Here is a 19,384-nt window from a genome sequence, read left to right on the forward strand (position 1 = left end):
AACATTCAGCGCAAAAAAATACATTATCCTAGCAACAAAATTAACAAGATTGTTTAATGAAGATAACTTTAAATCCATTTTTTGATCCATTTTTTTTTCAGAGCGCACAAAACATGTCTAACCATTGATCACGTGACTGTTTCATATTATTAAAATAACTCAGTCATGTTAAAATTCGGTCTATTTAAAACAAATTTATTAATTATTAACTCATTTATTTTTAATACTTCATTGAGACTTGATGGTACATTGTATACGGTATTTTTTCATATATGTAAAAAGTGTTTGAAAACCATTTTTATCGTTGTAATAGATGTCCCATTCGTGTTTAAATATTAAAATTGTTTTGATAGAGTGTTTACAGGGGCGTATCACGTTGGGGGGGGGCAGGATCTGACCCCCAAGCGTCTGTGGCTAGCGCCGCACAAACAAGACACAACAAGCCACTGTAAAATGGTTTATAGTTATATTAATTAAAGGTGTTGTATCAACAAGATATTTAATAATGCAATATAAAATAATCGTTTCAGCCATTCTTCAAAAAAAGTACCAGCACAATAAGTACTATTTGAAAATAATGATAAATTTGAATATGACAAAATCTGAAAAATCAAAAAGAAAATTATGTTAAATATATCACCCTCTCCATACTACCCGAATTTGCCAATAGGGGTTTACATGTTCTAATTTGTTTACATGATCAGTTTAACAATAACATTAATCGTCGGTGTACTCTATACTAGTTAACGTCGTGGAGTGTCCAGTTTTAAAATAAGTATATATCGTTATATCATTGTAAAAAAGATAAACAGTGAAATGGAGGTACTTTCTCGTCAGACATTGATATATTTTTGTATGGTATCATCGCTATTTTATTCTGCAGTAAGTTTACTTTGATTACTATTTTTTGAAAATTATTCTTCCAATTTTTGTCGGACTTCAAGTTTATATATAGAAAAACATTCTCAACTCTTAAGAAACTAGTTACTTATGAACTAAATTAAGCATGTATCATGACATCACTTACTTAGGTTTCTATACTAATGCATTTATACCAAACATTTAACATTAAAGGGACTCCACTCAAGGTTTTTTGACGTGATGGGAATGAAAATATTTTTTCCAGCTAAATGTGCCATTTGATGTATGTTTAGACCACTGATCTTTGTGCAAAATTTCAGATCATTCGCGCACTTCGTTTTTCCAGAATAATTATTCAAATCGGAAAAAAATGACCCAAAATGGAAAGCGTTTAAACACTTTTCACTCAAAGGCTAAGAAAATCATAAAAATACGATATTCAATTTATTTCAAATATATTTCTTAACTATCTTTGCATATATTTCTGTTTTAAGTGCCCCAGCTCATTAATGTAGTAAATTCAAATGTTATGTTGTTAGGCTTTTAAACCTCAGTGGAGTCCCTTTAAAATGTCGCTTCTGATTTCAACCATAACTAGACTATTATTCAGTTGATATATCATATACACGTATTAAAATACATGAATCATGCTTTAAATTAAGTGTTTTTTTTATTAATTTTTACGTCTTTCAGTATTGTCAAACGTGTGGTCAAACTCCGTGTAAAGGTATGTATTATCGTAGCGAAATCAAGTTCATTTTATTTGCTGTCATTGACTTTATTTCTTAAAAAACACACAAAAAACCCACAAAAAATAACAAGTTTAATTATGTAACGAGATTTCTTTGATATCTCTGTAATCAAATCTAATGGTTGTATTTTATAATTATTATGTTAACTTTCAATAGCTGTCATTTTTTGTCATACATGTAACTGTTGTATCTTTATTTAAGTAATAACATGTACATATTACAGATGGGTACTGTTGCAGTAAAAAGACGGGACAGCCTAAAAATTGTTGTTGTACAAGTACAGCGACAGGTTTCAGTACTTCATGTATCTCTTCCACGTCAACAAGCTTCCCTTGGTGTAAATATACTTTGATGATCTTTATATTATTTATAAACCATACAAACATTTTGTGAGTATATAATATGACGTCACAATGGAAAGCAAACAGTATCTGTGATAGTTTTGATGAATGCATCAGTTTCCGTTAATTAGCGACCAGCATTTATCCAGACCAGCCTGCGCATCCGCGCAGTCTGATCCGGATCCATGATGTTCGCTATCAGATTCGCTACTTGTAATAGGGTTTATAAGCGAACAGCATGGATCCTGATCAGACTGCACGGATGCGCAGGCTGGTCTGGATCCATGCTGGTCGCAAACGCACTATGTTGGTTTTGTCATGACGCGGCTCATTTGTGTTGTTAATATTAGTGATAAAGATTAATAATTTTTTAAAAATCTTTTAAATCAACCATTCAATGATAACTTGTAGTCTTTTAGACGATTTATTTACGTATTCCTGAAGAAGCACATTTCATTTTACATAAGGAGTATTTGTTTACAATCATGTGAACCATGAAATCATCAGACATTTTAACTATTATCTCTAGAAGATTATATCAATATACAATAACATAAACGTATCAATTTTTTTTACAGGGGGCGCTGTATTAATTGTTGCTGTCCTGATAGGAATCATCGCAACCATTGTGTTTATAATCATAAGGAGACGAAGAAGGACAGTATCCGGGAACATATAAGCGTTTATGAACAAAACTTCCTGTTTCAAATAGATCGAGTTGCTAAACCATTGACATATTATATGTGCTTTTAACTTATTTTTAACGTATTTAATAATTTAGGGATGTCATTCGGAGTCCGGATATCCGAACGTTCGGATCACGATTCGGTGTCCGGAGCCGATTTTCGGATCCGGATGTTTGTATAAAATGTTTCAGAATATTTAGAAAATGTGAAAAATACATGAACATGCGTTGAGATAATCAACGTAGACATGGTGTTGACACCATATTGCATATTGTACTTTAATTTGACAATACACATCGTAATCTCTGCAGACCACAAAAAAATCAATAATTACTATAAAAATTACGAGTCGTGTATGACACATGTTGTTAATCTACATGTACTAGTATGTTAAACACCAAACAAATTTAAGTTTTGTAGGATTCAAGATGAATATTCTAAGTCCCGTGCGATTGTCATCGGCAACGATTTTACATTGTTTATGTCAGAATTTAAATAATTAATTAGGCAATTATTTCTATATATATTTCGGCTTACCGAGCCGTCGACTCCTTATTTTGAGAAAATAAAAAATCTGCAGAAATAAAATTAGCAAATAAAGAAATGCACTTACGAATAGTTATATGTCAATTATCACAGCTTTTATTAAAATTGATACAATAATTATCCGTCAAAATATCTTTCTCCTTTAGTATAAATCAAACATGTGCCTTTTTTTTAAAAACAATTTTTTCACAGTTTTTTTCACTTATGAACACTTAAAATATGTGTAATTAATGTAAATTTCGGCAACTTCTTTGATGATTCGAATCAAACAGCCAGGTCTACATGTTAAACATCAGAGATTGGCAGATTCTTTTGAAAAGCCGGCTACACACCTGTCAAAGGTCATCGTGTGTAAAGAATAATCATGCTTTGGGCTAGATTAAAAAAGCACGATGTAAATAATCATCAAAAGAAATTGTCGTCTCTATTATACAATATTACATATAATCTTTCAAAAAACTTAAGTGAAAATAATTTGAGCCTTGGATTGCAAACTTAAGACAAATTTTTATAAATTGCGGTTTATGTAATATATGGGATACACAAAATTTTGGAAACGAACGGTGGTTGAAATTAGCAATTAGACAGAAACTAAAAGATGTTTTTCTAAATGATTGGTATTCCGTTATTCAAAACTCCAGCAAAAGTACATTCTACAGAATATTCAAAAAAGAATTTAATTTCGAAAAATACCTTTTATCAACTCCTAAACCTTTTCTTCGTTACATGATAAAATTTCGTACACGTAACCATAGGAATGTAGGACAAAACCCCACCAGTTAAAACCCCACCACTCAAAATTTTATACAGTGGACAAAACCCCACCACTACATTTCATAGAGTGGACAAAACCCCACCACTAAATTTTACAGAGTGGACAAAACCCCACCACTTCAGTTTTATAGAGTGGGCAAAACTTTCTTGTAAACATGTTAAAAAACAAACAATTGTGCATCAGCAGAAACTCAAAATAATGTGTGAACAACTCATCAATAAGGAGTTACAGTTTGTAACACCTTTTTGCAATCAAAACATCAATAAATAATCTGTTTTGTTCTTCAGGGATTAGGATTAAGTTTTTTGTGTACAGTTTGTAACACCTTTTTTTGCATATTGCACATGCAAGATGTACATGCATTGTTAATAAAATTGTTCATTCTTATATTACACAAATGTTATATTGAAATTAAAAAATAAAATGTGAAAAAAATGTGTATATTATAAATATTATAATTCATCAAATCTTGCCTAATAAGTGGTGGAGTTTTGTCCACTCTGTGAAATTTAGTGGTGGGGTTTTGTCCAGTCTATAAAATTTAGTGGTGGGGTTTTGTCCACTCTATAAAATTTTGAGTGGTGGGGTTTTAACTGGTGGGGTTTTGTCCGTCTTCCAACCATAGATTACCACTTAGATCACCACTAAATTTTATAGAGTGGACAAAACCCCACCACTAAATTTTACAGAGTGGACAAAACCCCACCACTTACCAATTATTGGGCAAGATTTGATGAATTAAAATATATATAATATACAGTACACATTTTCACATTTTATTTTTTAATTTCAATATAACATTTGTGTAATATAAGAGATTATACAAATAATTTACAAACTGTTAAATAAACATCAAAGAGTAGTCATTTATTTGAGACTGTGCCACATTTATGACCTTGAATTATTCATTATTTTTAGTTTCTTCTGTTCAAATTCATTTCTTCAATTTATTTATATAAAAAATAAACTATTTACTATTAAACAAGAATGTAGCACATTTTCATGAATTAATGATTACAAAATAGCACATTTTTATAGCACATTTCTAATTTATTCAGTTCAGTCAATTTTCGTTCATTGTACTTCATTGTACTTAGTTTAAGTGGATACTGTGGCTGAAGCCTGAAGAAACTCGGGTACAGTCTTCTCCTTATTGATGAGTTGTTCACACATTCTTTCGAGTTTCTGCTGATGCACCATTGTTCGTTTTTTAACATGTTTACAAGAAAGTTTTGTCCACTCTATAAAACGTAAGTGGTGGGGTTTTGTCCACTCTGTAGAATTAAGTGGTGGGGTTTTGTCCACTCTATAAAATTTAGTGGTGGGGTTTTGTCCACTCTATAAAATTTTGAGTGGTGGGGTTTTAACTGGTGGGGTTTTGTCCTACATTCTAGATTACCAATAGAAACCGGAAATTGGGCCCGAATACCAATTAACCAAAGAACATGTACTTCTTGTAACAATAAAATAGGCGACGAATTTCATTACTTATTTGAATGTGTTTTGCTTAATGATGAAAGAAAGAAATTTTTGAAACCCTATTATTACAGACGTGCAAATACATTCAAACTAGATCAACTAATTAATACAGAAAACAAGAGCGAATATTTGAAATTATGTAAATTTGTTAAAACAATAATTTTAAGATAATTAAAATTAGAATTCACCTCATATGTGATTACTTACATTCCAAGAATTACTTACATTCCAAGACTATTACACGAATATTTCACAGATAAATCTTTTATTACTCATAGTAAAGTGTTTGTTTGTTATAATATTTGTCTAAATAGTATGACACTTTTTTTCATTTAGCTTATAAGTATGAGTCTAGAAATGTCATTGTAAAGGTTTAAAATATTGTGTCGTACATAATTGTACATCACTTGTCAGTTGTTTATATTATTATTTCTTTTCCCTTTTTCTTTTTTGTAACTATTCTCATCGTTTGTCGATAAATAAAAAGAAAGGTAATATAAAACGAAATTATACCCTTAGAGAGTGTCTAAATTACGTGACTCTCCACGGTTTTTTTTGTGGTAACATATTTACTAAGAACTTTAACAATTTGTGGTTTTGATACATTGTTAATTGAACGTACTGCAGTTCTGCAAATGATATGAATAAATACTCTTTTTACGAATTATTTTACCACTCAAATTATATAATTATACATTGTACATTTGTTTAAAGAGCCTCTACTAACATTGTATTTATTACTAACCACATTTATTCATGTTAACATGAAATGTGTGTAATAAAGGAAATTTGACTTTTGACTTTGTAAATTGTATGCATGTTATTGAACAATGCATGGAAACTTTTAATTTTTTACGGGTGTTATTTTGTTTTCACAAATGTGAGCAAGTGTTATTGTGTATTATAGCACTAATTCAGGAATTTAGACAATCGGCGATAAATTTAATTTTCATTTCATTTGAAATCGTAAGTATCATACGCACTTAATTTATCGATAACAGTCATATTCTATATAGAAAAAATAAAATCAATACCAAAATTATTTTGATACGTAACATTCAATTAAAAAGGAAATGAAACGAAATACTACACTTTGAAAAAGGTCGCGAAAAAATGGTTACGTCATATCAGCCAACTAAGAATATAACAACGATCCGAACATCCGGATGTATCCGGATGTTTGATTCGGATATCCGGATGGCCGTTTCGGCTCCAGATGACATCCCTTGTATTTATCAAAGTATTAAATGATCTATTTGCAAGCTGTGTTGTTTGGTTAGTGTGTTGAGCATAATATGCGATTAGACGGCGAAAAAATCTATAAAACTTGACTTGCGTGTATATACTTAACGTACAGCAATACAAATATCATCAGTCTAATCCAATATTCGTTCAAACATCGTTATCAATGTTATTTTAATCAGCCTCTATTTGCCCCCAATCCTAACATGATACTGGATGGTAAATTATAGGCAATACGATCTGACCTAATGCAAGTAACCTACACCTGATACTGTTCATCTAAGATATATATCCTTTTCCCTTATATAAGCGTGTTTCGACGGCTTTTTGCCCCCCCCCCTTCTTTGAGGCCTTAAACAGTGAAAAAATGCCCTATTTAGACCCCAAACACTGTTTTCCGTTTGAGAAATGTTGTTAAAAAAGTGACCACTTTTTCGGCGCCGTCCCCCATCCAAATATTACATCAGGGGGATGTGCCCCCTTCTGTTTGGGGGCTTTGAAGGGGGGGGGCGGAGTCCCCCTCATCACCAAGAAAATTTTGAACATGTGACAGGCTGAAAATGGCCTCAGGTCGATCTTAGAGTAACTAGTATCCGACGCTGAAAAGCCTTTAACTCTATCTCAATTCATTGAGAAGTTGTAGCACTTTGAAATCAGTTTTGATGGGAAAAAAAAAACAATGCAAAATAGTGATTTTTGGCAATTTTGAGACGTCCCCCCGTTGCCATGGTAACAGGAAATTTAATTACCATGGAGCATGTTGTTACAGGGGCTATGGTGTAGTCAACATTTGTGCCAAGTTTCATTAGTATTGAAGCATTTTTCATAGTTTCATAGCAGTTTGAACTTGTTACAGGAGGCTTGTTGCTTGTTTTCAATGAAAACGGTCATTTTTCGCAATATGCTCATGGGGTAAAAGGTTAATTAAAGATATAAAAAAAATGTCAAAAAACAACGATCTTTCACTAAATGTTCGTGTTAGGGCATGTGTTAACATGGGAAATCTAGTTTTTGCGTAAATCCAAGGTTTTTCATTATTTTTTGTTAACCTTTTCCTTATATAAGCGTGTTTCGACGGCTTTTTTGCCCCCCCCCCCCCTTTTGAGGCCTAAAACAGTGAAAAAATGCCCTATTTAGACCACAAACACTGTTTTCCGTTTGAGAAATGTTGTTAAAAAAAGTGACCACTTTTTCGGCGCCTTCCCCCATCCAAATCGCCAAGAAAATTTTGGACATGTAATAGGCTGAAAATGGCCTCAGGTCGATCTTAGGGTAACTAGTAACCAACGCTGAAAAGCCTTTAACTCTATCTCAATTCATTGAGAAGTTGCAGCACTTTGAAGGCAAAAAACAACGCAAAATAGTGATTTTTGGCAATTTTGAGACGTCCCCCATTGCCATGGTAACATGAAATTTACCATTGAGCATGTTGTTACAGAGGATATGGTGTAGTCAACATTTGTGCCAAGTTTCATTAGTATTGAAGCATTTTTCATAGTTTCATAGCAGTTTGAACTTGTTACAGGAGGCTTTTCAATGAAAACGGTCATTTTCGCAATATGCTCATGGGGTAAAAGGATATATATATATATATATATATATAATATATATATATATATATATATATATATATACATTATATTGTTTTGACTTTTTTCTTCAATGAACATTAATCCTTTATGTAACAGAAAGAGCCTCGAAACACGAGGCTATCTGATTTGTACGAGGGGGCGTAACCCCCCGAGTATAATTCAGATTGCCGAGTGTTTTGATGTTCTTTCTCTTTTGTATCATAGTCAAACATTAAAACACGTTCACTGTTGTCAAAATATGAAACCCCGGAAAAAGTTAACCAATGAACGAGCATCTGAATACGATATTTCTATCGTTTTCTCTTTCTCTTCCGTCACAATAAGTAAACCCCAGCAAAAATGAGCCAATCAATGGACCTGCACTCCAGTTAACGCACTGTGCATGTATATGTATACGATTTAACTCGGACACCTTTTCATTAGAAAGGTCCCCAAACTATGATACAAATACAAGATATTCTTTATTGTTTTATCAAAGGATTTTGTCATAATAATGACCTGAAAAGTGTGCTTATGTTAAAAGATCAGTATTGTTCCTGTTAAATATATTCTTAATTACTTCTATATACTTATAATTTCTTATCGACTTATTGACAACACGACTTTAAATTTAATTGCAATCTAGATTAACTGTTATATACTGCCACGGTAAACTAAACCGTTCAACTCATTTAATTCCATTAAAAAGTTGTATCATCATATGTTTACTATGTGTTTTTTATATTTTTGTAACTTTTTATATCTATGAATAAATTCGAGTTACGTGACTCATATGTGTTACTTTCTACTGATACAGGTAACGTAAAATAAACACATCTCTACCCATAACCTACCTGTGCTAAGCAAACAGCTGCTTTCAAAAAGTCAATGAAATTTATGTACAATGTAAATGCTTAGCTAAAACGGTACAGCACTCTCCTAAAGTATAATTAACATGCACAACCAATTTGAGCAAAACTATGCGCAGGATAATTAATATCAGTGACCCCTTTATATTTGTAGGTGACCATTAAACCTCACTAAAATTTATACTACAGTCACCATCGTAATTCACAACACTATATTATCAGTTTATCATTTAAAAAACTTCTTTATGAGGGCAATATAAAATATTATTGAAACAAATGTGCATGACAGTTACATCTTCTATCAGTAAGGTCTTAATGAGTGTTTTCCGGTACTTTGCTGGTATATCAAGTAGACGGAAGCACACAATTTCTTTAACATAAACCTGAATAAAACAATATAACTCCCTTGTTAAGCACTAGTATTTATTAATAAGCTCAACAGTTAATTATAAAAGAAGATACATTATGATAATCCATCACATGCTTTGAATAAAATTAAGATATGTGCCTCTAGTCAACTACAAGATTGATAACAAATAAATCTGGTAACCGATACATGTATTTATTACATGCTTTTCGGTGGGTTATAGAAATATATCAGTGAAATAAAAATGGTAATTTCACTGTTTTAAACAGTGAAATTATCAATTTGATAATTTCACTGTTTTGAATTTAAGCCCCTTACGTTGTTTCAGTGAAATACCAGCGTGCACAGTACTGGGAACCAACTTCATGACGTGACGTCATAAATGACGTCACGTTGTTTTATTATTTGGCTCGCTTTTCATTCAGTATTAGGTTTTATGTCTTTTTAAAACGTTTCTTTGCATATAATAAAAAGAAAATGTGTTTAGTTTAGTGTAAGATCGAAATATATTTCACCTTGTGAACACCAAAAGTTCATATTTCACTCGTAGCTGCGCCACTCGTGAAATATACCTTTTGGTGCTCACTCGGTGAAATATATTCCGATCTTACACTGAACTAAACAAATATCCTCTATATAAACTTATATGTTTCAACATTACTACTTTTATTAACGTAAAAATTGTCAAAAGGCTGTATTTTTTTATTTCTGTAGATCGTTAAGTTCAATCGTAGTCATATACCCATTTTTGCAATTACTTGTCCATGCTCTTTTCATATTTATAATCAACTCCCTCAACCTTTCAGCACACCATGTTTCATACATGATTCATAATGGCATATGTTAATCATTTTTATCATAGGTTTTGAGCAAGTTCATTTTTCTGACTCAAGGGAATCACCAGACAAAATCTTGAACAAAAATTTCAAGAAAAAAAGTACCAGACTTTCAGAAACTTAAAGGCTGTAGACCTTATACATCAAATAGTGTGTAAAAACAAGCGTTTCCCCTTTTACTTATTTATGTTCTTTCGAGACAAATACCAAGAATTTTAGGTGTTTCCCAAAAAGATTTGACAAACTGACAAAGTTCTACAATACATAAAGTAAATGTAGAGGGCGGAGTTCTGAATATACATGTGTGTCATGATGCTTGTCAGTAAGCGATATTAAGAACTGATTATAAAGAAATTTGCCTGAACCAATGGCGCCCTCTGTTACCAAAATGTTATTATATATATTCTTTCTTTCATATGTCTTGATGAGTACAGCTTAATTTGCTCTGTACACCTCAGATACAATGATAGCAAATGTCATAATTTTTAATGCAAAAGTCAGTAATTAGATGATATTGACTTTAGTTAATAATCACTAAGCAAAGCTTTATGCTAATTAAGCTCTGAGCTTGCAAAATTCCAAAGAAAATTTGAAAGTGTTTTCCTGTATAATAAAGTCAACATAAATTAAGTGACACATGGATGGGATGGAACCAATTTAAACTCTTGAGTATGATATATATATATGAAAGAAAGAAAGTCATAGCGGGATATTATACATAAAAAATCGCACAAATAATGTAAAATTTCCCGCTTATGACTTTCTTTCTTTCATATATATTCATACTTGGGCGGGAATAGTCTTATAAAACAATAAATGTGTTTGGCATAAGATATTTGTAATAAGAAAATTAATAGTGACAGAGTCAGCCAACTGCGGTTAAAGAAGCTATAAATAGCTCGCCGCTATGGTAATAAAAGTGATGACGTCACAATAAAATTAAAAATAACTTAAATATATAAGGCCAATTAGCACGAAGAAAAAGCAACGGCCGCTGTGGTGTAGTGGTTAGCATACTGGACCAGCCATCCAGAGACCCGTGGTTCGAGTTCCGGCTGCGGCGTGCCGATTTTTCGTGCGATTTTTCTAACTTTTGTAGAGGACCACTAGGTGGTGTTTCATGAAAGATATCTAAGCTCACGACAGACAATGACATTGTAGTTTCTGAGACGCTTTCATTGTCTAAATCTATTCTACTCATGCATTAAACTCAGACTATTTGCATAACTTTTATAGAGGAACGCCTTAGTATAATTCCTGTAAAGTTTTGTGAAAATCCAACCAATGGTTAGAAGAAGATGTTGTTAGCAGAAATTGTTTATAAAGATGGACATGTTGCCCTCACAAAAGCACACCTTTAAGCACTTTGTGCTAAGGCACAAGCTAACAAGAGCCGCCGCCGGGCGTGGGCAATGCTCGACTTTTTACTTTTTCTAAAAGCAAACAAAGAAAGGTTTGAAAAAATCTTAACGTTTCCTTTTTATAAATTTAATCGGTCTGTCTTGTCACATTAGTTTTGTTTATTTATTTTGTATATATAAATATACTCATTTATATATATGAAAATAAACACGCAATTCTATAAATAGAAACACGCAATTCTATAAATAGTAACACGCAATTCTATAAATAGTAACACGCAATTCTATAAATAGTAACACGCAATTCTAAAAATAGAAACACGCAATTCTAAAAATAGAAACACGCAATTCTAAAAATAGAAACACGCAATTCTTAAAATAGTAACACGCAATTCTATAAATAGTAACACGCAATTCTATAAAGAGAAACACGCAATTCTTAAAAAAAGAAACACGCATTTCTAAAAATAGTCACGCGCAATTCTATAAATAGTAACATGCAATTCTATAAATAGTAACACGCAATTCTATAAATAGAAACACGCAATTCTATAAATAGTAACACGCAATTCTATAAATAGTAACACGCAATTCTAAAAATAGAAACACGCAATTCTATAAATAGTAACACGCAATTCTAAAAATAGAAACACGCAATTCTAAAAATAGTAACACGCAATTCTAAAAATAGTAACACGCAATTCTATAAATAGTAACACGCAATTCTATAAATAGAAACACGCAATTCTAAAAATAGAAACACGCAATTCTAAAAATAGTAACACGCAATTCTATAAATAGAAACACGCAATTCTAAAAATAGAAACACGCAATTCTAAAAATAGAAACACGCAATTGTATAAAAAGTAACACGCAATTCTAAAAATAGTAACACGCAATCTACAGCCCCCCTATCCTTAATAGATTTTACGACATTACGGTTGATTACATTACGGAAGCATTACGACACGGAAATTGCATTTCATCGCACTAGTAGTACTCGTTTTATACTGTGACATGACGGGTACGATTTATCAATGTCGTATTGTACCAGGAATCCGACACCATGTATCTTATTATATACAGACAGAGCTGACACGTCCGTATTAATTTGGTATATCCTTATGTATTGGATATTAATTAATTTTATCCCAATTAAACGATATATAAACTTTTAATAAGCAAATTATCAACAATAAAAAATCAAATGCGAGAATAAACTTGTAAACATGTATAAGACATTAAAGTAGCCTACATTAACGTTATCAGACCCGTTACCAACATTTCTTCAAAACAAACATGTTACCTAGTTTCTTAAAAGTAAACAAACGGATAGATCGAAATATTCAGATATTTTATTACAATCCAATGCAACACAAAGGCGTTTCGTTTCATGTGAAACAGTTCCTCTTTTAGGTGGTTAAGATGAAACGTGATGATTTAATTCTAGCCTGGTTTCGGTAAACTACTGACAGATGAACGGTCCATTATTTGTATACGGAGATAAGAAAATTTTATCTTTCCAATGGAGGAAAATGTTCCAATGGAGAAAAATGTAAATAAAAACTTTTTTCAACAAAGCAACGCATTTAAAATTGGTCCTGAAGTGTAAAGCTGATGAATGTTAATGTTTTTATGTACTTTTGTTTTTATTGACGACTCGTAAAGAAAATCGTGTCATTCCGCAGTAAATCATGCGATCCTATAAGACTCGGCTTAGTTTAGGCCATTATTCTTATAATTCGGCGTTACTTTTGAAATGTTCCTGCTTTATTTTCACATTCCTACGTTGTGGGATATGCAATGTTTAGACAAGCAATTGGTTTTGTATTCAAAATTTATACCATGATATAAACAATGATTTCGTTAAACAAACAAACATGCATTGCACGAGATTTTAAAGTTCGACATTACAGATCACCATTTAGATGTCTTTAAAGGCACCGCTGTGAGATCTTCAAATTTATAGTATTACATTATAGTACAAGAAAGCAAGACTTTAAAACTAATTGGCGCACTTTCGTTTGTCAATATCGTCTGACCATAACAAGAAACAGTCTATTCGAAACAAATTGCGGACAATGTTTACTAGCTAGTGCAGCACAAACAAGACACAACAAGTAAAATGGTTTCCTGCGGGGGACATTTTTGATGGTATAAAAATATTTCATTTAACTATCTTCAACATTGTTTGGGTGGGTGGATAAATAAACGTTTGTATCAGGAATATAGTTGACAATAATCGATCAATATAGAAGAAGGTCTTTGGAAACTGGTGACCGTTAATGACCGGAGAAGGTCGAACATAAAACAATTATTTCTTTTTAAGAAAATGATAAAATAGGCCTACCATTTTATGAATTATTCCGAAAAAAAACACGCAAGTTTTCGCAGAAAACATCTCTATTTATTATGGCAGATGCCACTAGGAATATTTTAATTTTGCAGATTTTCAGTATAAACAATTTATTGTTTGTAACATTTTGAGATACATATTAAAGAAACATTGATAATTTTCAAACACATCATTCAAGTTTTTCCACCTAAAACGGTATTATAATTATAGAAAATTAAAAATATCACGTAATAGTTTTTTGTTCTTGTAATTCTGACTTATTCCCTAGAGGATTATCCGTAACGTACCGGCAAACGGTATTTAGCCAGGTTTTCGAAAAGGTAAATTAACCAATCATGTACGGTTTACAGATCACATGCTCCTCCATGTACCGAAAACAGGTCACGTGCTCCTCCATGCCTCAAAAGTTAAACGCGTACCAATACCATGCGGTCTCCAGACCGCAGGGAACAAGTCCTTTACATCGCGTCGTTATAATAATTAAATTAATGTAGTTAAATGTATCTATTATTTTTGTTGTTGTAATTTTCTACGTTGACTGTTTTATTCACACTGATAACACAATAACCAATGTAAAATGACTTAAAGTTATATTAAATGCATCAATTAAGGTCATATTAATTGTTGTATCAACAAGATATTTAATAATACAATATAAAATGATCGTTTCAGCACAATAAGGATTATTCGAAAGTAATGATAAATTTGAATGTGACAAAATCTTTGCGGACGAAAAAGAAAATTATGTTTAATATAACACCCATTCCTCACATGTTCAATATACTACCCGAATTTGACAATAGGGGTTTACATGTTCTAATTTGTTTACACGATCGGTTTAACAATAACATTAATCGTCGGTGTACTCTATACTAGTGGAGTGTCCAGTTTTAAAATACGTGGGATAGTATATATCGTTATATCATTGTAAATAAAGATATACAGTGAAATGGAGGTACTTTCTCGTCAGACATTGATATATTTGTGTATGGTATCATCTCTATTTTATTCTGCAGTAAGTTTATTTTGATTACTATATTTTGAAAATTATTTTTTCCAATTTTTGTCGAACTTCAAGTTTATATATAGAAAAAATATTATAAACTCTTGAGAATCTACTATCAACTAAATTAACCATGTACCCTGACATCACTTACTAAGGTTTCTATACTAATGCATTTATACCATATATTTAACATTAAAGGGACTCCACTCAAGGTTTTTTGACATGGTGGGAATGAAAATATGTTTTCCAGCTAAATGTGCCATTTGATGTATGTTTAGACCACTGATCTTTGTGCAATTTCAGATCATTTTTTTCCAGAATCATTATTCAAATTGGAAAAAATGACCCAAAATGGAAAGCGTTTAAACACTTTTCACTCAAAGGCTAAGAAAATCTTAAAAATACGATTTTCAATTTATTTCAAAGTATATTTCTTAACTATCTTTGCATATATTTCTGTTTTAAGTGCCCCAGCTCATTTATGTAAGAAATTCAAATGTTATGTTGTTAGGCTTTTAAACCTCAGTGGAGTCCCTTTAAAATGGCGCTTCTGATTTCAACCATAACTATAGACTATTATTCATTTGATATATCATATACACACATTAAAATACATGAATCACGCTTTAAATTAAATGTTTTTTATTAATTATAACGTCTTTCAGTATTGTCAAACGTGTGGTCAAACTCCGTGTAAAGGTATGTATTATCGTAGCGAAATCAATTTCATTTTATTTGCTGTCATTGACTTTATTTCTTAAAAAAACAACAAAAAACAAACAACAAGTTATATAATTATGTAACAAGATTTCTTTGATTTCTCAGTGATCAAATCTAATGGTTGTATATTATAATAATTATTATGTTAACTTTCAATAGCTGTAATTTTTGTCATAACATGTACATATTACAGATGGGTACTGTTGCAGTGAAAAGACAGGGCAGCCTAAAAATTGTTGTTGTACAAGTACAGCCACAGGTTTCAGTACATCATGTATCTCCTCCACGTCAACAAGCTTCCCTTGGTGTAAGTATACTTTGATGATCTTTATATTATTTATACACCAAACAAACATTTTGTGAGAATATAACGTCACAATGGAAAGCAAACAGTATCTGTGATAGTTTTGATGAATGTATCAGTTTCCGTTAAAACATTAGTGTTGTTTACATTAATGATGAATATTAAGAATTTTTTCTCATTTTTTAAATTTAAATCAACCATTTAATGATAACTTGTAGCCTTTTAGACGATTTATTTATGTATTCCTAAAGAAGCACATTTCATTTTACCAGTCTTTTCAGTATAACGAGTATTGGCAATTATGTGAACTATGAAGTGATCAGACAAACATGTTACTATAAGATAATATCAATAGACAGTAACATATACATATCATTTTTACAGGGGGCGCTGTATTAATTGTTGTTGCCCTGATAGGAGGAATCATCGCAACCATTGTGTTTTTAATCATAAGGAGAAGAAGGAGGGCAGTATTCGGGAACATATAAGCGTTTATGAACAAAACTTCCCTGTTTCAAATAGATCGAGTTGCTGAACCATTTATATGTGCTTTTAACTTACGGTAATTATCAAAGTATAAAATGATCTTTTTGGAAGCTGTGTTGTTTGGTTAGTAATAATATGCGGTAAGAAGGCGAAAAAATCTATAAAACTCTACCTGCGTGTATATACTTAACGTACAGCAATACAAATATCATCAGTTTAATCCAATTGTTCAAACATCGTTATCAATGTTATTTTAATCAGCCTCTATTTGCCCCCCATCCTAACATGATACTGGATATTAAATTATAGGCAATACGATCTGACCTAATGCGAGTAACCTATTACTGTTAGTGTTCATCTAAAATGTATATACATTGTATTGTTTTGAATTTTTCTTCAATGAACATTAACTTCTTTATACATAAGATATGCGTTCATTGTTTTATCAAAGATTTTGGCACAGTAACATACTGTGGAACCAGAACCCTGAAAATCTACTTAATATATTATAAGATCAATATTGTTCCTGTTGAAAGTTTTCGTACTCCTATATACTTTTATATATAATTTTATCGGAATAGTTACAATATCACGTTGATTTTTATAGCAATTTTAGATAACTGTTATATACTGCCACTGTAAACTTAACCCTTTATCTTATTTCATCTCAACATTTGTTTTCCGTTAAAAAGTTTCATTATCATATACAATATATATATTTTTGTAACTTTATATCTATGAATAAATGCAAGTTATGTGACTCATGTGTCTTACTTTATTACTCATACAAGTAGCGTAAAATAAACACATCTCTGGCTATAATGCACATGAAATGCTAAACAAACAGCTGATTTTTGAAGTCAATGAATGTACAATGTATATGCTTAGCTCAAACGTTGCGGCACTCTCGGATCTGTTCTTATATAGTAGACATATAGAATTAAATGCACAACACATTTGAGCAAAACTATGCGCAGGTTAATCAATATAAGTGACCCCGGTGAACATGAAACTTCACTAAAATTTATACTACGTTTCTGTCTTATCAAACATCATCGTGTTTGGGTTATTCTTATTGTTCCCAAATGTATTTTATTTTGTTGTTTGTTTGATTGTTTGTTTGTTTTCTTGTCATATTACATGCACATTATATCGTATGTATAGCAATGAACATATTGTATGTTTATGCTGAACAAACTCTTGAAACTTATCAAACATCATCATTTTTTTCACAGCACTATATTATCAGTATATCATTAAAAAAAACTTCTTTATGAGGGCAATATAAAATATTATTGAAACAAATTTGTATGGCAGTTTCATCTTCTATCAGAAAAGTCTTAATGAGCGTTTTCCGGTATTTTGCTGACATATCAAGTAGACGGAAGCACACAATTTATTTAACATAAACCTGAATAAAACAATATAACAGCCTTGTTAAGTACTTGTTTTTATTAACAAGATTAACAGTAAATTATGAAACTAGATACATTATAATATTCCCATCACAAGTATTTTTAAGTTGAGATGTGATGTCTGGTGCCTCTAGTCAACTACAAGCTTAATTAATGGGAACGCTTTTTATAACAAACTAGAACTCCGCGAGTCGGATGTGTCGCCTTGTGAACAATATACATGTAGTTTAGGAGAAATGGGCAGGACAAAAATGAAATATGAAAATTAACAAAGGGCAATAACTTAAACAATAAGAAGTGCAGAGCTGCAGTTTCTGTGCAATGCACTTCTTATTAATAAGATCTATCATCCTACGAAGTTTCTAGTCTATAGCTTTTATAATTTATGAGAAATGGCCTGGACAAAAATAAAGTATGAAAATTAATAAAGGTAAATAACTCAAAAATATGAAGTGCAGAGTACCGGTTCTTGTACACTGCACTTTCTCTTAATTAGATCTATGATCCTGTGAAAATTAAAGACCATTGCTTTTATACTTTAGGAGAAATGGCCTGGATAAAAATAAAGTATGAAAATTAACAAAGGGCAATAACTCAAAAATAAGAAATGCAAGGTACCGGTTCTTATGCACTGCACTTCTTCTTAATGAGATCTATCATCCTATGAAGTTTCAAGTCCATAGCTTTTATACATTAGGAGAAATGGCCCAGACAAAAATAAAGTAAAATAAAGTATGAAAATTAACAAAGGGCAATAACTCAAAAAATAAGAAATGCAGAGTACCAGTTCTTGTGCACTGCACTTTTTCTTAATGAGATCTATCATCCTATGAAGTTTCAAGTCCATAGCTTTTATAAATACATTAGGAGAAATGGCCCGGACAAAAATAAAGTATGAAAATTATCAAAGGGCAATAACTCAACAAGAGGACCATGATTGCCCTGAAATCGCTCACCTGAATATAAAAGGTCTCCATGCCAAGGAACAAGTAATATTGTAAACTATCAACAATAGCTGATAACAAGTCTATATCTTAAACTGAAATCACAAAGTTCATATTTGTATCTGAAATAGTTCATGTGTAACAACATTACTGGTTGCTATTGCTAAGGGAAAACAACAGTTCCAAAAAAAAAATGTGTACATATAAAGAAAATTAATGACTACCGAAGCGGGGCCAATGTTGACCCCAGGGCTTTTATTTGAACAACATGGTAGACACCCGTTAGAAAATGTTTCATGCTTAATATCTCAGTTCTAGCTCCATTTTTTAAGAAGATTTTTAAGTTTTTACCGTATACATAATTAATTATAAGGAAAATCAATGACGCGCCTTGGCGGGGCCAATTTTGACCCAATACCTTTTATTTGAACAAACTGAGCAGACACTCGCTAGAAGATGTCTCATGT

At 31.6% G+C, this 19,384-nt stretch overlaps 2 protein-coding genes and 1 non-coding gene across 3 annotated transcripts; all 3 read left to right on the top strand.

Annotated features, from left to right (window-relative positions):
* The first annotated feature begins 652 nt into the window (after nt 1-652).
* On the top strand, nt 653-17,501 carry LOC132716861 (uncharacterized). Its single transcript, XM_060700191.1, has 5 exons — nt 653-751; nt 14,918-15,057; nt 15,714-15,747; nt 15,962-16,075; nt 16,457-17,501. Exons 2-5 carry the CDS (start codon nt 14,992-14,994, stop codon nt 16,558-16,560), a joined length of 318 nt encoding a protein of 105 aa, XP_060556174.1. The 5' UTR covers nt 653-751; nt 14,918-14,991; the 3' UTR covers nt 16,561-17,501.
* Nucleotides 701-2,825, top strand: LOC132716862 (uncharacterized). The gene is made up of 4 exons (XM_060700192.1): nt 701-882; nt 1,555-1,588; nt 1,837-1,950; nt 2,533-2,825. Exons 1-4 carry the CDS (start codon nt 817-819, stop codon nt 2,631-2,633), a joined length of 315 nt encoding a protein of 104 aa, XP_060556175.1. The 5' UTR covers nt 701-816; the 3' UTR covers nt 2,634-2,825.
* Trnaa-agc (transfer RNA alanine (anticodon AGC)) lies at nt 11,316-11,388 on the top strand. The gene has a single exon. It is a non-coding gene; the product is annotated as a tRNA-Ala (tRNA).
* Nucleotides 17,502-19,384: the final 1,883 nt, after the last annotated feature.

The sequence above is a fragment of the Ruditapes philippinarum genome, unplaced genomic scaffold (assembly GCF_026571515.1).
Source record: "Ruditapes philippinarum isolate M1 unplaced genomic scaffold, ASM2657151v2 ctg318_1_1_1_1, whole genome shotgun sequence".
NCBI lineage: Eukaryota > Metazoa > Mollusca > Bivalvia > Venerida > Veneridae > Ruditapes > Ruditapes philippinarum.

What these genes read in the sequence shown, in the direction of transcription:
- LOC132716862 (XM_060700192.1), top strand. Translation starts at nt 817, where the DNA reads ATGGAGGTACTTTCTCGTCAGACATTGATATATTTTTGTATGGTATCA. An exon ending in CATCGCTATTTTATTCTGCA is followed by an intron (nt 883 to 1,554) that starts GTAAGTTTACTT and finishes TACGTCTTTCAG; the next exon opens with TATTGTCAAACGTGTGGTCA. An exon ending in TGGTCAAACTCCGTGTAAAG is followed by an intron (nt 1,589 to 1,836) that starts GTATGTATTATC and finishes TACATATTACAG; the next exon opens with ATGGGTACTGTTGCAGTAAA.
- LOC132716861 (XM_060700191.1), top strand. Translation starts at nt 14,992, where the DNA reads ATGGAGGTACTTTCTCGTCAGACATTGATATATTTGTGTATGGTATCA. An exon ending in CATCTCTATTTTATTCTGCA is followed by an intron (nt 15,058 to 15,713) that starts GTAAGTTTATTT and finishes AACGTCTTTCAG; the next exon opens with TATTGTCAAACGTGTGGTCA. An exon ending in GTCAACAAGCTTCCCTTGGT is followed by an intron (nt 16,076 to 16,456) that starts GTAAGTATACTT and finishes TCATTTTTACAG; the next exon opens with GGGGCGCTGTATTAATTGTT.